At 40.1% G+C, this 23,307-nt stretch overlaps 1 protein-coding gene across 6 annotated transcripts in view; it reads left to right on the top strand.

Annotated features, from left to right (window-relative positions):
* The window catches only part of LOC109055814 (zinc finger homeobox protein 4-like), a 163,652-nt gene that overhangs the window by 128,836 nt on the left and 11,509 nt on the right, over nt 1-23,307 (top strand). For 5 of the 6 annotated variants that reach the window (XM_042751728.1, XM_042751727.1, XM_042751726.1 and 2 more), the window contains one exon: nt 18,887-19,003. The exons of the other annotated variant lie outside the window; for it this stretch is intronic. In XM_042751728.1, the coding sequence (XP_042607662.1) occupies nt 18,887-19,003 (117 nt within the window). The remainder of the gene's footprint in view (nt 1-18,886; nt 19,004-23,307) is intronic. 6 annotated transcript variants of the gene reach the window in all.

Genomic DNA, 23,307 nt, shown 5'->3' with positions numbered 1-23,307 from the left:
TCTTTCCCTTTCTGTCCCCGCCAACTTTCTTCGTTGAGAGAGAGTGTGTGCGTGCGCGCGCGTTGTGTTCGCATGTATTTTTGCCCTTAACGAAAGACAAAAGAAGAAAGCACTATAATTGCGGTGGTGGAGTGGGACCTATTTCTCTGCCTTGTAGCTTGGCTCGGGTTTTGTAAACGCTGATGGGCTGTGCAGTAATAAAGGGATTTGGTGCATCCTTGGTGTTGATTCTCCATTTGTTGTGGCTCTAATAGAGGAGATGGGATCTTATGGAGGTAATTATTTCTGAAGAGTCTCCCCGCCACATTACACCACTCTTCATGTGTATTAAAAACTAGGAAAAAGAAAGGAAGAGGAGCCTTTGTCTGGCAGGGGCTCTTAAACAAAAGGCCTAGCACGACTTTGAGATGAACACGTCTTTAAATGCTCGCTGCCCTACGGCCTCGGGAGATGAAGGCAGAGCCCCGTTTTTGTGACCACTTTTTTGTTTCTTCTGACCGCTGATAATGCCTTCAGGAGCCGGTCTTGCAACACAGTGGCCAAAATTACTCACCAATGCAGTTGAGAACCATTTTCATGGCAGCTGTTAGGCCAAACAAACTAAGCGCACATCACCATGGACATGCGTCTCTGTCTCTTTCTGAATATAGATGGCGTTAAAAAAACAAGAGAAAGAAAGACGCGTCTTGTGTTAGCTCTGACGAAAGCGTGTCTATGAACGAGGACTGCGTTCTTGTGTCGGTTAACCATTTGAATGCGCATCCTCAAAGCTGCTCTTTGTTTTTCCCTGGTGGGTTCGCATACTCATCTGCCTGCATTTCAGCGCCCAATGACAAAGCTATTTGTAACGTTTTAGGTTATTATATTATTTTTCCTACTTTGCGCGGCACACAAGCACTTATAACCAGTTACTTTTCAAGATCGCATCCCATAGACAGTGTTTGCAGGGTTTGTGACATATAATTTGTGAGCCATTACATAAAACTGAAAGGGAGGAAAGCAGTGTGAAGTTGAAACGATATGACATACAGCCAAATCGCGTCTCATCATTCTGTAGCCATGGGTGAGTGGTATAATGCAAGGCCATTCCAATTTTCCCTTTGATGACCTTACAACAAAGCGGGAGGCGCAGAGGCGGTCGCATTCCACTGTGATTAGACGGAGGACGGGCGTCAGGCTGCTTAGCGAACACAAGCCTGTGTCGGTGTTTTTTCACTCTCCTGCTATCGTCACCTGAGCAAAGTATTATAGAAAAACAAAATCAAAAAAATGGATATAGAACAACAGCAGCTCCGCAAGATTATCAGTCATGTTTCTGTAAAATTACCAAGTTTTTGGGTGTTAAAAATCATTTCTACAGGAAGCAGGCCATCGCAATGATGCAAAGGAAAGGAACGCTTTTTCACAGAAAATAGGCCATCCCTCGGTGAACACACGATCTTCACCAAGAGAGGCTTTTTGTCTGATGGAACATAAATTGTCTCAGGAGATCCATAGCCCGACCCCCGAGTTTATTATTGCTGTTCATTAAATGGAGACAATACTCGATGCTCGTGAATCTTTTTTTTTTTTTTCATAGTGAAAAAGTCAGGTTATGCGTTATGTTGTGTTATTATTTTTATTTAAGAGCAGTGATTTTTACCAGAAAAGCTCAAAACCATTTTTCAGACTGGCATGGACTCTACAGATGAGTCATTTCTGAATAATTCCGTGCTCACTGCTATCATGAATTATTCTGCGGTTTTCTGCTGTGCAGAAAGTCCAAACATATTATTTTCGAAAATAGCCAGTAGAAGTGCTTTTTAGAAGACATGTTTTAGAACCAGCGTCCCCGGTTGTTTTTCTTTCAACAAGATCCTCCTTCGGGAAAGGAGGATACAAAAAAGGCGAAATTGTTTACCTCATGTTTTCACAGGGCTGTTGTGGCCATGACAGTGAAAAATTAGCAGAAATTGCAATCATGTATCACATGACCATACCTGACTTTTTAAAACCATTACACTTATTTAAAGGTCAAGGGATGTGTTCTTTGCATTAATAATGTATTATTTCACAACCATAGGGACTTTTTTATTTATTTTCGTTAGTGGCAGTGTGACAGGTAGGTAAACCATCCAGGAAATGTGATACCTTTAGAAAAAGCATGACAGTTTAGATTTACATACGCTTGGAGAAAAAGTAGGCCTTATCTTGGTCGTGCTTCCGAACAATGCTAATAAAGCCCGCATAATGAGTGAGGCGACCCTAAAAGGGGCCATTTTTAGTAAATGTACAGTTACACCTGAACGCGTAAAGGTGTTACGTGAACAGCCTACAGAGAATTTGATTGGTCTTAATTCAAACAGGAGAGGAAAATTGCTCCGTGGCTTCCTTCATTGTCGTGGTGACTCCACTGACAATAACCATAGCGAGATAGTACAATATGCTCTCTGTCACAGGGCATTAGGGGAAAACAAGGCATTGTCAAAGCTTGGAGGACGTTCACAATCGAACAGGGCAGGCATAGAGCTCTGATAAACAGCGAATTAAATACTGCCTCAAAGCAGCTGACAACAGCAGAACTAGTGTATTATTAATTGTGGATAATTCCGGAATGGATCTCTCACACACGGGATACTTCCACTGGGTTACACTTGTGATGAGACCTGCAATAGTGTGACGTGTGGGCTGCGCATCCAACACCCTGTGAATTAGCTATCATCTCCGAGAGAAGCGCGCGCCCTGAATCCCCTTCACTTCTGATTAGACGGCAGCCCACTGATGACTGAGGCATCCAGGTGTCAGGGGTAAAGTTAGTGACCCCCGTCCTCCCACTGCATCTTGCCTGCAAGTAAATTAGTCTACTGACTCCACCCACTCACACCCCTCCAACCATCAGCCCTCTGTCTCTCTCTCTTTTACTCTCTCTCCATCTTTCTCTTTATCTGCTCTCTCTCTCCCTGTCCTCCACTCCACCTCTCGCTGTCTCTCTGGACCTTGGCATAATAGATGTGTGTGTGTGTACTGTGTATATGTATTGATGTATATCTAAATACACACTGCATGCATATATAATATATATTGTTTTATATTATAGTATGATATATATAGTATATATATATATATATATATATATATATTATCTATATACGAAAAATATTGTTTATATATTAAATATATTTATAAATTATATGAATAGACATATATTCATGTAAAGATTTTTCAAAGATATATACATGCATTTGTGTGTATTTATATATACATATAAAAAAACATAATCTTACCACATACGCACGCATATTATGGAAACAAAAACTTTTATTTTGGATGCGATTAATCGCAATGAATCATTTGACAGCACTAATATGTGTGTGTGTGTGTGTAGATGTATATATTAATGAAGTCAGTAAGATTTTTTTTTACTGTATTTGAAAAGTCTCACCAAGGTTGCCATTTTAAACATTTAGTAATATTTTGAAATATTTTTACAATTTAAAATAGCAGCTTTCTATTGTAATATAATTTTAAAATGACATTTATTCCCTGTGATGTCCAAAGCTGAATTTTTAGCAGCTATTTCCCCAGTCTTCAGTGTCACATGATTCTTCAGGAATCATTCCAATATGCTGATTTGGTACTCAATAAACTTTTTTTTTTTTTTGTTAAAATGTTAAAAACTGTTGAGCAGCTTAATATTTTTGTTGAAGCAGTAATACATTTTTATCAGGATTCTTTGATCAATAAAAGATTTAATAGTACAGTGTTTATTTTAAATACAAATCTTTTTGTAGCGTTATGAAAAAATTAATCTATTACTGACCAAAGTTTCGAATGGCAGTATATATAATAGTGAACATAAGGAACAATACCAGCATTGTATTTTTGGTTAATGTGCTTTTCAAAAAATCAACAAAATAAATCACTGTATAATGAACAATTAACATCAAAAAACAAAACTCCAAAACTGTATGCTGAAAAGCATATATTTAACTCTAAGCAGGTTTTATTATTAACATGTTTCATTTTTAGGTCTCTTGGGTTTAGCGTAGATGGGGCATTGTCCTGTTTATCATCGTCTCTCTCTCCTCTGCTCCCTGTCGCTCGTTCGCTGATGATAGAATGCTTTCCTTGTTTTCCCCCTTTCTTTTCCCCATCCACCTCCTCCATCACAACAAAAAGTATGGAACTTGATAGGCGGTATTGATTAATCCATAGCAGTGTCCCCCTAATCGTGGCTAACCTCGAGGAAGTTTTGCAGATTTAGCCAGCGTCGGCCAGGGCCAGTGATAATGCAGCTGGGAAATTTAGACTTAATGCTGTCATCCATGTTCTCTTACAGCGACTGACCACCGCGTGTTATAGACAGCCATCCCCTCTGGACCAAGGAAATGACTTAAGGACAACTTGAAACGCCATTCGCAATGCATTAACTTCCTGTAATGTGACACATTCCCTGAACGTTCAGGTGGGAAATATTGTGAGTTAGGGATGGATTTCTTGGTTAATAGTTTTTTGTTACTTCCTTATAGATTTGGTTACATTGGCAGGAAAAGAAAATGTGGAGAAACATTTTTTTCCCCTTTTAAAATAATGCAATGAATTATGTGAAGTATATTAAGAAATATTAAGCATAAAAAATAGGCAAAATTTTTTCACGTTGTATTGAATGTTAGTTCTTAATATGCTCACAGCAACACAACAGGAATATTCAAACACGTCCGTTTCAATCCAATTGCATAAATGCAAACGCTCACATTAGGCTGCTTTTTCCCATCTTTTTTCCCCATGTCTGCTTCCTGCACTGATGAGTAACTCTATTTAATAGGCTGCCATTATGCAGGCAGATTGGGAAGTTGACTGGGAAGTGATCCTAGCTATTGCTGTAGGTAAAAAATTTGAACCCTGGTTAATATATGCAAATTAAAAGGAGTCGGGCCTCGGGATTGGTCCATGTTTTAAATAAAAACGCGAATCTGATCAAGGCAATCTGCAGATGGGGTGTTATCAGAGAGAGCCGGAGCAGCGGTTGATGATTCCTCTTCTTCCATCTTACTGGCACTGTATTAAAGAGACATGATTCATCAAGCACAGGCACTAGTATTTTATGAAATTTCGCTCTCTAGGGCAAAGGCTTTTTTCCCTTAATCAGAAGACAGTGGGCTTGCTAAGTAGAGTGCTCCACTCCACGGTCATGCCGGATTTTCATTTAATTTGTTTGTGTGATAGGGGGGGCATCCAGGGCAGGTGTGTATGAGCGTGTGTGTTCCCATTATGTTTACGGTGCATAAACTTTATGCACGCACCTGTCAGCGAACGTATCAAACGGTGGAGTTTACTGTTTAAATAGTAGGAGCAGCTATTATTTCTGATGGGAATTACTGCCGTACGTACTCTTAGGAGGCTCGCAGAAGCGAACAATAGGTAGCAATTAAGTACTGTCATTGAGGCGAGGCCTGTTGAATTGTTCGTTGACTTGTCTAGGTGTGGCTGGAGTGCTTCTGTGGCATTTGCATAATACATGGGGCAAAAAACCCTGATGATTTCGAGCTCATTTATAGCGGCTTCAAGCCCTCACAAATTACAAACCAAGGATACCTGAAACAAGCATCCCTCTCCAGGTGCTCGACCAGCTCCTTTGTGTTGTAAGCGTAAGGGGTTAAAACGTTAGCCAGAAAAATGTGGGGTATTTTTCTTTCATTAGCTGCTGCTAAGGAATATCTTCTTCTCTGTGGAAACCCTCTCACAAACCAATTAACTCGGTCTGAATAATTCATCATTTCAAGGGCAAAAAACCGTGGTCCAAAAAGAACAGACTGATAATAAGATCCAGATCCTAGTATGTACGGCGCAAGTAGGAACAGCGCAGACACCTCCAAACCTTCAGGATGCATGAAGGATCCGGGCCACAGAAGGTCATTTCATCTCTCTCTCATTGTCACATGCTTGTGTTTCTGATAATGCCACATACCGTACACACTGATTCTCTCCGCTATAATACACCTCATGCCTCTGTCAGCCTCACTTTCCCATGACCTGCTCGAGAGGATCGGCACAATACAGTCACGTCATCAGGGCTTCCCTCTCTACACGTCCACTGGCTTACAGCTACAGCTCTGCTGTTAGAATCTCACATTCTTCCCAGAAAAACTATTCGCTTATGACTTAATTAGTCATAATTTGAATGAACAAGGAGTCCAGGTGATCCGGGCGAGAAAGGAGGAGAAAGGAGGGAGGGGAGAGAAAATGGGTGGATTGATGTGGCTGTGAGACTGTCTGACATTCCTGCGTGAAAGAATCATCAACAGCTGGAAGCTCGTAATTCCCGCCTGTTGATAGAAAGAATGTCTCGGACCCCCTGGCCATGTTCGAGAAGAGCTGTCCGAAAGGCTCCATGAAATTGCTTCAGCGACATCCTGTATTAAGGTATTTTCCAATTGAAACAGGAAGGTTTGCGTGGCACATGTGGTATTGAATAACTTTTTATTTTTTATTTATTTTTTTATAATAACATGTTTACATCACAGCCCTGGACTATGGTTTGCTAGTCAGGCAGGTTTTTGTTTAGTCTTCAGTTAGCAAGCTAACAGCTTAGCCTGCTTCCTTTATAATAGCATAGAAGAAAGGCTACTTTTGGTTAGCTATAACCATTTATTTTGAAAAGTTGACATTATGACATAGCATCATGAATATTTCGGTCTGTTTTCCTTCAGCTCAGAGAGTTTGGAAACATTATTTTTGAAATCTTTTTTTTTCTTTTTCTCTTCTTGAGGTCTTGAAAGATTCGGACCACCTTCCTCATTTCCTCCATGTTTCTTTCTTCCTCCTCTCCTCTTGCCCCACCCTACTGGAAAAGCCATTAAGGCGTTGTCCTCAAGCTTGTCAGATCATGGCCAAGCAGAGGGGAAATATTCCATCTGAGCGGCACACTGTCTTCAAGTGCAGCAATTAAGAGTGTTAGCGTGCGTGCAGGGTACTGTCTTGTTTTGATGTGAGGGGGGGGGGGTGTTGTGGGCCATGTGACCGAACACACACATGGCTGGAAGCTAGCAACCCTGCCCTCCTCGATACGACACCGCCGCTCTGTTTGATAAAGGAAAACAGACGATTTGTGCAGAAACTCCAGTGAGTGCAGAGCCAATGAGACACTCTTGTGGGTCAAGTGCTGCATTTGCATTTTGATGGGATGTTATCGAGTAATTAATGCACTAGTCAGAATGTATTACCCCAGGAGTGAATTGAAAGGTTCATTACCAAATCACCCTCACTCCAGGAATAGGTATTTCTCCAGGCGTTTGCCTCTGACATGTTGTTCTTCTCTCTCTCTCTCTCTCTCTCTCTCTCTCTCTCTCTTTTTTTTCTCATCATGGTGGGATGTATGTGTGGGTGGTTGGTGTGTTATTAATGGGGTTATTTTTTTTGGGGGGTGGTCGTAGTAGTTGTTCACATCAGGGCCTTGCCTCCTTGTCACTTTAATTGCTTCTGGAGGTTCTTAACAGGCCAATCTTCATCAGCCCAGGCCATGTTATGAATAACATGGGCATCGGAGGAATTCATGCTTAATAAAAGGGACCCAATTTATAAAAATGGAGTGCATTGTTTACAAAGCACACACAGAGAACTCTCCACTTTACGATTTTCCATTAGAGAAAGATGAAAATGGGCTGGGTATTGCCAGCTATGTCATGATACATATATATCAGTATATAAAAATATTACAGATTATTAGTATTATAAATAATATAGAATTCCAGGATTTATAGAAATATCTATATAGAAATCTATATAGAATTTATTTGCAAAAACACATAACTCTGTTTTTTACAATTTTCAAAAAATCATGTTTTTTATTGTTATCGTGTTTTCATTGTTTTATTGTGTTAGTTTGCTGTATTTTTTTGTTATTTTTTTGAAAGTGCAAAATATAAAAAAATATTTTGAGATTTGCTAAGAAATAAATTTAATAATAATACAATTTAATTATTATTTTATTATTCAGATTTTTTAATTAAATAAATTATTAGTGTTTTATGGAAATCTAAAATATGGGTAATGAGCATGCACAAAAAAAAATATCCAACATCAGCCTATTCTAAAAAAAAAAACATTAACTGACACACTGTGCATCCCAAAGATATATAATGATTTCAGTCTTGATTTATAATGCATAAATGTTATGTACTACAGCAGAGCTTGTGATAACGCTCAAAGTACATTGCAACTGAATATACTTTACAGCTGGGTGTATACTACCACCTAGTGTGTATTACAGCTGAATGTATACCATTACTATAGTTTATAATACACATCTAATTTCTCTCTAGCCTCACTCATTTGGCCCCCCTCTCTCTTGCTGCCAAAACCAGCAGCGTACAGAGGGAAATTTGAGTGTGCTATGAGATTAAAGGCTGAAATCAGGGCCTTGTGAGCAATCATGAATTCCCAAGAACATTCTTTCATCTTCCATTCTTCCACCCTAATGCTAACGGTTTCATGTCACAACATTGTTGTTGCTTTTATCATCCTATAATAACTCTCCTGCAAAAAACAGGAGGGAGATTGGAAGAAAAAGAGGCTAAGAGAGGCCTGTTCTTTCTCTGCCATCACTGTAAATTTACACAAGGCCCTTTTGCTTTCACTGGAGCAGTCCATCTTATATTAGCGGTCTTGTCTTTGGCCTGGGCTTAAACCCAGATATATTCCACCAAGACATTTATAGCCATTGTTCTGTTTTCCATAATGAAATCAAGCATTGTTTCCTGCCTCACATGTTATTTTGATCCTAATAGCATCAGCGGGTGAGAGTGTGGTGTCTGATTTGTGCGTTGGGGACAAAATGGCGACCTGGTAGGCTCGCAAATCCCTGTCTTCCATCATCCGGCTTGTCCGTCAGCAGGGCATCAACGGCACCAAACTGCAACCCATCTCCCGACCCATCAGCAGGTCTCACAGGCCAGTGAATTCAAGCCTTTTGTTCCCACTTGGGCTGATAGGAATGAGGAGGTAGACCACGGAAAAGCAGAGCAATTTTCTGCTATTTAAGCTTGGAGAGATGGTGCTCCTTGGGAAGCGTTTGGAGGGGAACGAGTTTGTATGGAGTCACTGGATGAGATTTTTTAGATTTAGGCATGCATGGAATTGGGGGTGAGATAATCGGGGATGTGAAATTGAAACCTGTCGGCTAGCGATGCCGTCTTTACCCCAACACCACACACACACACGCAAATCTCAAACCAGTCTGCCTTTGCGTTCATATGAGATTCTCAGTGAAAAGCACTTTGTAAACCGTTTTAGACTTGTTTGTCCGCCTTCCTAATTCTCAATATATGCAACCTATAATAGGTGACTGCACACTATATAGTCCTTGCAAGACCAAATCATTGAGACACACTAATAGAAAACTGATGCTTAATTGCCTTTAAAAAACAATGGCAGAGTTAATTACCTAAAATGAGAGGAAAAGACAAAACATATGCAGTGCCGTCTTCCCTGTAGCTATGTCAACAAAGCCGCTAAGAGAGCTCCTTATGAAGTATGTCATGTTGTATTATTTTAATTACTGTTTGTCAGTGTAATTTTGCTTAAACTTTTTTTTTCTTTTACCTCAGGTTATAAAATGTTATATGGGTGCTCATTATTAATCTAATTTATTTGCTCGTCAAGCAAGCCATGTGATGACCGACTTCCTGCCTCCAATGACAATTGCAAACAGTAGCCTCCTTTTAAAGGTATAATCACCCATCTCTTCTAATTAGGGGAAGAATGTGCACTAGATACAAAGGGCTCTGTGAGGATGCAGCCCCGAGCAAGCGATAACTCCCAAGCCTCACTGCAGCCTGATCTGGGATCGGCTTTTGGAGGCGGTATCTGACATTAGATTAAGGGAGGTTATTTGTGGAGGGGGAGTTACTCCGGTTACATTCCTTTAAGGGAAGTGGCTGGCCGGCTGGCACCCTGTCTTCATTTCACAGGCTGGTAAAGTGAGCAAGGCCCCCTCGTATTATTCACCGGGGCAGGCTGATCGAAGCTCGGCTCGATAGCACTAAACCAGCTCATGCTCCGAAGATTTGTCTTACAAAACCTTGAAAACTGCTCTGAACATCCATACATTGATTTTTGTTGGCGGGGATCTCCGGGGCTTTCATGTAGAGGCAGGATCCATGCAGGGATGAGGAGAGGGCTTCCCCTTTCACCAGAGTGTGCTGGCAGAGCGGGGGGATTCCGTTTCAATTGTCAGTCCGAAGGAATTAAAAACACACGGGGCTACAGAGCCACAGCACCCTGTTATGCTAAAGCCTGCTAAACACACACACACTTCAACACCTTTTATATAGAAAAAAAAAGAAATATATCTAAAATTACACATAGAGTATTTTAGTAACTACTGTAAAAAGCTTGGACTGTGTTGTGTGTTTTGTTTTTGATTTTTGAAAGGTAAATGTTCTATTTTTTGTTTATTTTTAAGCAGATCTGTTTCCTATGGAAGGCTTTTATATCTTGCGATTTGAATTTATATGGAACAATTTGAATTTATAACTCTCAATTCTGACTTAAACATCTTGCAATTTAAATTTAAATCTAACAAATTGAATTTTTATTTCTCAATCTGATATAATATCTCTCAAATTGAATTTACAGTATATCTAACAATTTGAATTTGCATCTCTTGTATCTCTTGTAATCTGGTGTAATATTTTACAATCTGTGTATATATCGACTATATCTCATAATATGTCTTTATATTTCACAGTTGTGACTTTTTACTTATAATTTTGATATTTTGAATCTCACAGTTGCACTGTGTATTTCCTTCATTCTCCCTTGTTCTCTCTCTCTCTTTTTGTTCTCTTTCTCCCTCTCCCTCAGTATTAATTCCTGTGCCTTTGATTGTGATAAGGAAGTGTTAAATCAAAGTGAGGCCTAATTACATATCTTGGGACCGGCTGGTTGTAAGGCATTGTTCATACTGTTAGAAAGACGGGTGGCAGCGAGAGCTTGTGTAAGGGGAGGGCTCCGTGTGTGTGCGCGTTTCTGGCTGGCAGCTGCCAGCATGTGTGCCACCTGCTATACATCTCTCCATTAGCATAATCACTCTCCGGCAAATGGCAATAATAGTGTCATGCACCTCTGTGTAATTGCTGCTGTCATAATATGTGCCTGACGATTGTGTTTCCTGACTCGACATGGAGGAAGCAAAGATCTCTGGTGCCACATTCACACTGAAGTGCCTTTGATCTGAGGCCCAGGAAGGACATCCCTCTTTTAGTCATTTGAAAGCTCCTTATCAGATGCAAATCAGAGGTAACTACGGCTGCTTTTTGCATCACAGAAGGCTATGGGTTTTGATCACAGGAATTATTAAAACTGTAAACATGCACATTCTGGATTTGTGCTCTCTACATTACACAAGATAATCTTGCTTTACCATTTCCAGGCAAAGCTAGTTATTAAAGAAGGCAGGAGATGGAAAAGACCTTCTCTGAGAAATTTCAGTCTTGTCCCACACTGATGTTTTACATAATTAGTCCACTCACCTTTTTTTTTAAGGGACAGCTAAGGCAAGAAGATGAATAGCTAAAGATCGCATAGGCCAGGGGCGGTGAAGTCAGAGCGTGAGTGACAGTTGCCATAGCCATTGTGACGAGCTCAGACCCTAATTGGGCCTGAAAATGGAAGAATCGGAAAGGGAGGGACTGGGGGTGAACGGCACAAACAGCAGACAAGCTAAACAGGAGTTCTAATGGATTGCATGCTCGGCTTGCTGACACCTCATTGCAGCTAACATTGCTATATTTTGCAAGGGTGGCAAAAATTATATATTTACTAAGATGACGCATGCATGTATTTTTCTCAGACAGGGTGCGGGTTGTGGTTAGCCACCCCATTGTTTGATGTATGGCGATGAAATCGGGCACGTGTTTGTGTAATAGAAATGGATGGAGGTATCGTTTTGAACGTTTTGTTTCTTTTTCATTATTCATATACCATTTACCTTTTTGACATTCTGACATTTCAAGGACGCAGGCCCTGGGTCTTGGATGGTGGATGATAAATTCTGAGCAATACCTCCCCTAATCGCTCAGAGCAGGAGGAGGAAAACACACTGCCTTTTTAAAGCATCTGTGTCTTAAACTGTCATTGATTAAATGTTAACTGATATACTCCAGTTGGCAATCTTGTTAGAGCTTCCAGTAGCCAAGATAGACAGTTTAGAGTCCTGGCTGATCAATATTACAGATAAAGATTCATCCATCAATGAGCTCCCAAAAACAAAAGGTGTCTGTTACCTGATTAGGTTGGCCAGAAAGTCTCTCCCCCACCGGACTGCCGACGCAGCACGCGGAGTTCCATTCGATCGGCTACAAACATGGAGCCCATGTAATTACAGCGCCAAACAGTTCCGCAGATAACATGCCTTTGACTTAGCTCCGGATAAAGGTTAATCTCCCTCTGTCTGTCCGGTGAGATGGGTCTGGGCTTTATATATTTATTTAAGTCCTCCGCTAAGGCCAGGGCCGGGGGCTGTTAGCGTGGAGCCTGGGAGGAAAGAGTTAGAACCTCCTGCATACCAATGCCAGTGCAAATGACTGAATCGATGGAAGAATGGCCACTGCTGTTTAAGAGTATCAATAAATGTTCCCTTATTTCCTCCTCAATGGCTAAGTGTTGTAGTTAAAAGTCCAACAGATGGTCTTAATTGAAAGTTAATTTTAAATCAATGCAAAAAGTCATTTAAATATTGATCGCGCTCTTTTGACTCAAATTGTATGTGGACCGCCCGGGCCCAGCATAATTCGCCCATCGTTCCTCTTTTTTTAAAACAACTTTGTTCAGATTCAATCATAAGCCACAATTAGTATGTTGTGAAACTGCCATTGACACTTCCTAAAGGCCTACAGGCAATTTCATTGTCTTTTCTGAGAGCAGAAAACAGTGTCTCCTTAATTACAAAGTACATTTATGGCGTTTTAATTGTGTTGGGTCATCGGTAAAATCAAACAGAAGATCTCTCTAATGCAAAAACTTCATGTTTGAATGCCTTCCTGTCCTTTCATTTCAGGTTCAAGGCTATTAAAGAGACTTATGGGCCCCTGAAAGCAGGGCATCTGCTGTACTTCTGATTTTCTCTGTATCAGACAAATGGAGGCAAGAATGACAGGCGCTGGAAGGGGAAAAAAATAGGGGGAGAGAGAGAACAGGGAACATTGTCAGAGGCCTCTGTCTATCAGGGTAATCTTATTTATTTAAAGCATATGTCTGCTGGTACTCCTTTGTCAGGGTCTATTAGGGGGCAGTGCAGCCCATATGACATTGTTTAGCAAGTAATGAAATGGACATTTCTTGCATTTTTTTATAGAGTTGGAAGGGAGAGCACGGACTCATTCATTTCCCTCAATGGATGCCATCTCCTAGCCATCGCTGCAGATCGAGCTGCACGGCTATTGTCATTGTTTAGCAAGCATTCAGGAAATTTGGCCCAAGATTTTGCCTAATTAGATGTGGCCACAGAGAACTTTGTTTCTATCCTAGGAATACGCCAAATGTTAGCATGGCCACTGTAACCCGTAAATGATCCCTGTTTTGATCGATCATAATAACTTGCTTATGGAATTTGCTATTGTAGTCAGTTTTGGTACTTTCCAGTCCACGGTTTTCCCTCTGTCTTTTTTCTTTTCGAAGGATGATGCAGTTCTCTGTGTATATTTGAAAAATCTGCATGCGTGCCAGACCGCCTTTTCAGTCGTCTGTGTCTCCTCGCTATGCGGTCAGGGGTTTGGCTGAGGCTTTCTGGGTTTCCAGAGCAGACTTGCACAGGGGTGACAGATAGGTCTTATTTGTCTGATAGAGTTGAGCAAGAAAATAGATCTAGAGCTGGTTACTTCATTAGGTTCTCTCATTGATTGAACCTCCTGCTGAAGTGAGGCTGCAGCCTCCTCTGATAACTGCTGGTAATAGAACAAAATGAATTCTTATCACAGAGATTGGAAAGGCCATTAACCTGGCCCCCAGTGCTTTTCAGACGTCACAGACAGGAAGGCCGTGCGGTGCGCGGGAGGAAAAAAAAAGCGCCATGCTCCGTCTGAGCCGAGGTCATGTTGGCGGCCGTGTGTGAAATTTCCAGCCCTTTTGGCTCCTGTGTAGATGAAACGGCTACCCGGGCAGATGTTTATAATCATGTCTTGAATAAATATTGGATGGAGAATAATAAAAAAAGGAGAAACAGAGAGAGAAAGAAAGGAGCAAGAGGGAGGGGGGGGGGAACGAAACGAGGAGGAATCTTTTTATATTATTTTCAAATACTAAAGTAAGCCCGACCGCGTTGCCTCCTTTCTCCAGATGCCTCAGGTGATCCGAATGGCACGGACACAAAAAGCCTTTTTGTGTACGATGCAGGTGTTTGGGGTTTGTCTGTAGAAACCTTTGAAGATGCATTCTTTAAAAGATTTAATGCTAGTTATTTGGAACCATTAATATCCCTTATGCGGGCGAGTGCAGAAACAGAAGTCTGCAGAAATGAAGGGGGAAATTTGTGTTGGTGCAGCAAAAGCAGAAGCTTTAATCTTTATCATGTTTATTCACTTGATTGAGGTGATTAATGGGTTTGAGTGCATCATACATCACAGAGGAGCTGGTGGCATAGGAAAACTTTCTTGGATGAAAGTAACTGACAGCAACAAAAGATATTTTCTGACTGCTGATGCATAAGGTGTACTGTAGTGGAAGTGTGCTTGTCTCTGAGAAAAGTGCCTTTATGAAGTAATGAACACTCTGAAGTATTTAGTCAAAAATTCTATATGAAATATTCTTTGCAGTGAAATTCAAGAAAATTCTAAAAGAATAAGGATTTAAATAATTAAATACTGTAAAATACCTTTTGGTTAATATGCAGTCTACTTGGACGTCTCCACAGGTCCCTGCAGTAACTGTGTGAATGTGCAGAGCAGCTTTCTTGTGTCTCCCAGCAGCAGCAGCGCCGTGAAGGGAAACGGGCCCACTCTTCGCGTGGATGTTTAGTATTTTAGACATGGTACATTAACGGCATCTGGTTAAGATCTAAATGCTTGTTAAATACACTGAAATTTGGAAAAAGAAGGGAGCAAGAAAAAAGATTTGAGTGGGGGGGAAGGTGGATCAACAAGTCAGTAAAGCTTATTATCCTAAAAGTATTACAACTGGCCCTTAACAAAGTAGTACAGGGTTTCGAGTTTCAAAGATTCCTTTAAAACGGAGCGGCTCAAATGAAAACCATGGGGGAAAAGAATGTGACATCATGAAAACCGTGGGCAGCTCAGAGCCAACCTGTGGTGTGCTGGGAAATTAGTGTTTCTTACACCTCAACAAGACGAGACAGTCCAGAGATCATAATTACAACCAGATTGCTTTTTCACAAATGTTGAGATCAGTAAAATGATAAGAAATGACAATCTTATGAAGAACTGTTTTTATTATTATTATGAATAATAATAGTTACATTTTTAGTTTTTTATTATTATATATAAAATATATATATTAATTATATTATATTATATATAAATATATATTGTAAAACATTTTTATGAAAAAATATAAGTTTGCAAAAATGCAATCTGGTTGTAATTAATTTAAAGTAATACTACCATTTATGATAGCCTAGCTTCACTAAGTTCTTTGTTATTCTTTGTTGAGAACCATAGATAAACTGTGAGTCTAAGGTGGAGGTGAGGGACACATTTTAATGAGCACAATCATTTTTGGGGGTATCCACGATTGTGTACGGTGGGTATCTCTTTTACTGGCCAGATAATGACTGGACTGAGGTGTTATAGTTCCCAAGAGGAGAGAGAGGGAGCAGCCTGCCCTCCACGTTCGTCATTACTCTCTCTCTATACCGGACAGGCCTGGCGCTTTAATGAAAAGAAAGTGTTAGCCATCATATTTATAAATTTACATGGGTTCCTTTTCTGTTTTGTTGTTTTTTTGTAGGTATGGTAGTTATGCAAAGGGAACCGGTGCATTTTAATGAGGCCAAAACACAGCATTGCTTTAATTGCGACGCCTTCTTGACCCTGGTCTCCCTCCAATGTGCCGATCATCCCACATCAGAGCAGGTCTCACGGGAGACTGGCGAACAGAGAGCCGTCGGAGATGTGTGGTTGATGTGTTTGTGGGTTTCGCTTGAAAGGGATGGCGGGGGCAGTAAAAGTTGTCTGTGGCTCTGCTGTTTGCGATTAAGTTTGATGGGCAGAAAGTCTGCCGAACCCCCCTTGCACCCCTCCAATGCTGCTGACACGCTGCCTCTGTAAAGCATTCAGATTACTCAAACTGTTGCCAGGGTCAGGCGCGGGGCAGACACCGCTATGATGTATAGGAAAGCATGTCTGGGAGTTTCTCTCGCTCTTGAAATGCATACCAGAAAAACTGCAGAACACCCTGCTAAAAGACAAGGGAGAGAGAGAAGGACAGTGGAAGGAAAGAGAGAAAAAAATGCCGTCTGATGAGACCCAGATGATAGCGACTCATCCTTTTCTTCCCTTATTCCTTCTGTTACTACCTTCATAATTCGCCCTTTTCTTTTTCGTGACACTCCATGTTTTATTAATGCATTCCACAATCGCCTTAAAAATTTGATGCCCCCTCGAGGTAGAGATGCTCACTAGCACTTTGACACTTCATTTCCCAGCTAGGGGGACTGGGTCAGTAAATCTAGCCGACAGAAGAGAGCGCCTCACGCTGAGGACGAGTGCTGGAGAAGGGAGGAGGAGAGGGGGGCGAGAGAAGGGGGAGGTGCCACAGCCAGGCCCCTGTACCCTTAGGGTGTGACATTGTGCTGTGGTGTTTGTGTATGAGCGTGCGTGTGTGTTTGTGTGTCTCTTTTATTAACCGACCTGAAATCTGGTCATGATCACAGACATCCAGCTGGTCCTAACCCCCATCTGCCTACTGAGGCAGAGCACTCTCTCTCTCTCTGATTAGCCCTCTGTCCTGACACTGGCTTAAGCTCCGTCCAGAGCCCCTTTGCCCCACAATGCCGCCTTCCCTCACAACACTCACCCCCAGTGCTTGCTTCAATTGAAAAGAAAGGAAGTAAGGCACAGAGAGTGAGAGACAAACTTCATGCAATGAAATGTATACATTTGAAGTATAGCTTAGCGGTATGTTGTTAAATTATTTTATGGCAGTATTTTTAATATTATTTTGTTTACTTAGATTTTTTTTTAAAAAATTTTTATTACACATAAAGATAATTGTGGTTGAATAAATATATGTCTAATGCCTACAGTATTGGGGCTGTCAGTTGATTCAAATTTCAATCAAATTCACTGTATGATTAGCTAATTAATTGTTTTGTAATTATATTCAATATTTTCTAAAAACAAAATTACATTATATTGTGTCAGACAACATTGAATAGACTATAATACATGTAGTCAAAGACGTTTTTCACGTAATATTTTGAGGATACATTTCTGCATAGTCATTTATATATATTTAATAGAATTATTTATAATATTGTATAATTTGTTTTATATTATTTACGAATTTAGTAGTAGTAGTGTACACATTTTCAATTTTTTTTTATATATATATATATATATATATATATATATATATATATATATATATATATATATATATATATATAAATATATATATATATATATAAATATGTATATGTATATATGTAAAAAAAAACACTGTATATATATATGTAAAAGACACCACAGCATTTTCTATCCTAAAGCACAAACGCTGCAATTTATGCCATTTATTTTTGTAGAAATGCGGCATATACATCTAAAGATACCCCCCCAACTGTCTTACACACACACACACACACACACACACACACACACACACACACAGACAGTGCCTTTGTTGCAGGATGTATTAGAGCACACCGTCACCGCATGTGCGCCAAAATAGCAATTTTTGCAGCCGGCTGCCAGCAGTGACAGGAGATATTTCATCCTGTTGTCAGAATATTATTAATAAAACATCAGGACTAGAGTGCAGCACAATTTTTCCTTTCAATCAATCCCAGCATCTGCCATGAAAATTTCATGCTGTATATAATTTCCACTTAATGTATTGCACTTAAAACATCGGTGCCAGCGCCGTGTGGGGAGTTTTAAAGGGTTAATTATATCATGTATCTGCAGAGTCGGGGCCCCTCTGCTTACCAAACAATGACTTGAGTGATTGTATGCAAATATACCAGTGACCTTTTTGCCTCCCCGTGGTCAATTTATATGGTTATTAAGGTTTTATAAAATGGATGAGCGCAGCACTTTGAACGCCATTTTCCTGCCTCATGTTGTCCTAATTTATTTCATTTCTCGCGGGGTCTTCCGAAATATGTTTATTTCTCCCCCTCGCTCTCGCTTTCTGTCTCTCTCTCTTGTGTCTCTCTCTCTCTTTCTTTCTGCCTCTGTCGTGTGCCGTGTGATGGAAGCTGCATGGGGTGGAGGGGGAAAGACAGGAGTGGTTATCTGGCATTACTCAGCCTGCTAAAAATTCATTAAAATGTGACATCAGCGCAGTGAGAGACAAATGCTCTCTGGATGAAAGGGAACAGTAGGCCTTTCAGGGATTAGAGGCGCACGGCCTCGACCTATCACCTAACAGCATAAACAGATTAATCCACTGGCAGTACTGCAAAGATACACAGAATTATTAAACATGAGGGGGGGTGGCGGGGGTGGTTGAGCCTACAGAAAAATTTCCATGTAATCTGCCCAGTGCTAACAATCTGGAGAGGTGTGTGAAGAACATTCATATTTCAGAGTGAAACCAGACGGACCCCACTGCACCAGTGTCTTGTGGTATATTTTGTACACACACACACACACACACACACGGCAGACGATTCAAAAGCAGTCACCCTAACCTCTAGTGGGTAACCAAGTGCCATTCCTGTGTTCAATTGTAGAAGAACCAGGTGAAGACAGCGAGGAATCCCCACGAGCCTCCTCATTGGCCGCGGCCGAGGACAAAGTCTTGAGCAAGAGGGACGCCATTGAAGGCAACACAACAGAGAAGGACTCCAGTAAGACCTTTAGTTTTGGTCTTTTCTTTTTCCCTGGTACCCTCTCTCCAGTGTCGCTTAGTCACTAACACACACTGCTCCTACCTGTTTTGCTCTTCTGTTCTCTTCCAATGGGGCTTTCCCTGCTACTAACAGCTGCATGTGTGGGTTGCATGTGAATGCTATCAGTAGCCTCCCGCTGACCCATTTTAATCATAGCCATCTGATGGCGGAGATGTGGATAAAGGCAAAGAATATTCCGCAATGACCACCCAGATTATTTTTTTTAATCAAATCAGTTTGTGCGCTTGTAATTTTTAAGCGCCTTTCATTAATCTTTGCTGTTCTTGCGATTCCTCTGATGACATATTAATTTTGTATAAGCATAGGATTAGATCGCACTCAAGTGTATAGTTTTGTAACCTTTCTTTTTAATTCAAGCAACGCACCACCTATCAGAGCTCATTGTCCTCGAACTGCAGATCTGCGTACACGTCTGACTGGTAGCACATTAGCAAGGGCAACAATCCTTACAAAACAGCGTTGTGTTGAGATCAGGAAACAGCCCCTGGAGCTAGCATCTGGCATCACTACCTAAGGCTCTGTTATATTTGATTTGCCAAATAAGAATTCATATGTGCTTTTTTATGTATGAGATGGAAATATATGGTCGAAATGAATATTACATTAGGCGTCTTTTCATGCACACCATACCTAGCTACATAATGTTGGGTTCAATGGAGCAGAGGAAATGCTGAAACAGGACAGAGCCTATTAGTTTAGCCAGTCGTTTATCTTTTATCCATATAGCCATGACAGGCTTGTCTGAGGTAGCTCGTACTCAATGCATTTACATGACCTATTACATGCGGCGTCATTTAACGCTGCGGTCAAGATGCAGATCCTACTTAAACTAGCATTCTTAAACCTTAATATGAATATATACATGCTAACTTTAGTGATGGTTGGTTTGTTTTGTTTTTTCAAGGCTGCAGTATTTAAATTGAAATTAGAAAATATCCGTTCCCAAATTGCTGTTGTTTTTTTTTTTTTTGGTCTTTCTAAGAATGGGTTGCTCTTTTGAACCCACATGTTAAATGTGTTTTTGGGCCAAAGGAATAAATCCCTAATGTGGGTTTGAATATAAAACACCAGACACCTGCATGTTAAAGATTATACATAGAGATATTCACTATATTCATTTTCACAGGCAGCATCTCTCAAAACAGCTCATTTACTTTGTCATTTTAATCTAGTGTCACTGTGGATTAATTATAATCCAAACTGCATTTTCCATGCAAATGTCTTAATCTGGATCAACTCCAGATTACTTTGTGCTCTGTTTAGATGTAGCATGGAAGCATGTCAGTGTGTTGGCTTTAGGGTAAAGGGATAATTCAGCAAACACAAGCAAAGATGAAAATTAGCTGTCATTATTCCTAAGAACATTTTCTGCATACCTGCTGTAAATTAGCAGGGAAATTAAATATTGTTTTCAAATCAGCTCCTTATGAAATTTAAAATAATGCCGCTGAATTAAATAAAATGCAAGACCGATCAAATTCTGCATATTTACCATTAGCATTTGCATGTTTCCAGCTCAGAAATGAACATTTATTCAATTTCTGTCTTTCATGATATTTAATTTAAATAAATTAAAAGTATTTGCATATTTCATTGAAGCCCTACAGCTATGATTTCTGTTACTGACTTAATCAATTCATAGAGTCCTGTAGGATTTGCCAAATATGACATCCGTCGGTTTACGCCTCGTCTGAAGTGCTATGGCAAAGCTGATGGACTCAGATGCCTTATTTTTTGCTAGAGCACATAGAAAGTGGGGCTGCTCTGTGCAAGCCGAGAATTTAGAGTGTGGTATTCAAATGTTATCTGCTGAACTGTAGGTCACACTAATGCGTAACCTTAACCTCTTGTCCTTGTAAATCACTAAAGTTCTCGGAGCGTCCCAGGGTCCTGCTTTATTTATTGCCCTGTCACCTCAGCCAGACTGGCTGAACTGAGGACCAGTAAATTGAATAGTAAATTTATGACGCCTTTATCAAGCAAGTCCTGTGTAATTGGCGTTTGCAGGGGAAATAAATTTTGAAATAAAATAGCTTGTCATATACAAGCACAGTATTATTTTGCAGATCTTTTGAAGAGAGGCTGAGCTACTGCTGTTTTTGTGTATATGAAATTTTAGTCGTGTTAGATTGCACTTTGAGACATAAAATGGAGAAAATCGAACATTGAAAATTAACAGGATCAGATATCGCCTCTCTCTCTCATTGAGGAACATTAGATGTATAACATTAGCAAGGTTTTTGTTGTTTGGTTGAATTATCAGAGGTGTTTAAAGAAGGCTTGCGTAGGATGCATGATTTTCAAAAACCCATTGACAGTTGTAAATAAAGATGGGTGGCCAGTCTGCGGCTCTGGTCCCTGTAATGCAAACAGCTTGAGTGTCATAAATCACCGTTTGATTTATCTAATCAAGCAAGGTCCTGCTTCTCAAAGACATTTGTCATTCGGATGAGAAGGGGGGCTGTGGTGTCACAATTATTTTCTCTGTTGCTTCATTGCACTGTGTGTGTGTGTCTGTAGACAAAGAAAAAGGGCATTCTCATTTAGTGTGAGGTACAGACTACACAAAGAGTCCTGACACAATATTACATGAACATAAAGACTATTGTGTGTATATATTTTATATACATACAGTACATATATATATATGCCATCTTTAGAATTTTTTAATAATTAATTTAGTTGACAACTCAGCAAAGCCTTGTGCACAGCAGAAAACGTGTTTGGTAATATTAAATGCTGCAAGGGCATTTCATTCATTTCTGTCCCTATTTCTTTTCTAAGAGGCTTGTGTGTCCATCTGCGATGCACTTTAAATGTTTATGAAAGCAGAGAGTTGATTAAGAAAATAAATCATATAGATGGATCCTCATGTAGAGCAGATTAGCCCCCAGACCATACATTTACATTCAGTATGATGGCAATCAATGGCCTCATTGCATTGTGAAATGTATTTGCACCCGTTTGTCCAGGAGTCGCCTCCTCGCCCGGGAAATAATTTAGTTGCAGATTGACTGGTAGATGGCAAAAATTGAAAGTTAAAATTAGAAATCCTTGTAATAAACAGAGGGGGGAGAAAAAAGGTCAGATGATTCAGTACAGCAATGAGATTGGGGAGCCTCGCAAATGAGGTTTTCTGTTTGTCATGAAATGCATGTGACACCCCCCCCCCCAACACAGCAGGGATATCAAGGCCAGGAGAGAAAAAAAGATTACCTAGCTATTTGAGACTGCAGACCATACTCTTGATACTCTTGGAAATTTGCATTGTGCCCTTGTGGTTTTCCCCTTCTTGTGTCACTTTCTTTGGCAGGCTAATATGTCAGGCTCCTGATATGTAAGACCACAAAAAAAAAAAGAAGAAGAAGAATGCCTTGTAATGCCAAGAATTAAAATGCATGAACACGCAGCAGATATTTAAATAAACACAGAGCAGAAAGAAATACTCTTTCCTTTTTTTCCAACATCTTTTTCACCATCCATTTTCGATGACTGCTTTGCTAAGCTTTGATTCATAAGAGTAATACACACATTTAGCCTAGAGTGACCAGATTAGAGCGAAGAACTGTGAGCACGGCTTTCTTTGTGCGCTGCATATGCAGCGAGAGGATAAATTGCATTGACTGAGGAGGCTGGGACACTGTCTGTATCTGAGGATACAGGGGTAATGAAAGATTTATCACTCTGTGCAGCATACTCTAAATACATCTGGGGGCTGATTTGCTGAACTGAGCTCAGCTGAAATGGAAATAACATGGCAACCCCCTCTAATACAGAGTGTGAGGCATGGATATTCAGGGGGATGCTGGGAATGGTGATTTGGCTGTCTATATCCCCCAAATGAACTGCATAATGGTATCGTGACCTGCAAAGCAATAACAATGAATTCAAACCTCTATTTATTTGCGAATATCTTCATTCGGTTGCATTTGTGAATATAGATTTTTTTTTTTTTTTTTTTTTTTGCTGGATCCTCTAGTATTCATGCTCAAAATCAATACACACAGTTTGTATGTGGTGTAATTCAATTTAAATTCTTCTTTAATTTCTGCTTTTTGAAGATTTTTTTTCTCATTAAATATATGATGTCCATTTCTTTTGCTACATAATCTCAGTCTCACATAATGTGAGTCGGCCCAATAACCTTTTATCAGATCTAGATTCCTAACAATAAGCTTATGTTAACCAAATGTGCAGTCTTATTAAAGTGAGGGTCATTGTACCTCTGTCAGGAGATTTTC

Source organism: Cyprinus carpio, chromosome B24 (assembly GCF_018340385.1).
Source record: "Cyprinus carpio isolate SPL01 chromosome B24, ASM1834038v1, whole genome shotgun sequence".
NCBI classification, from domain to species: domain Eukaryota; kingdom Metazoa; phylum Chordata; class Actinopteri; order Cypriniformes; family Cyprinidae; genus Cyprinus; species Cyprinus carpio.
This window is presented reverse-complemented; position numbering and strand designations above follow the sequence as displayed.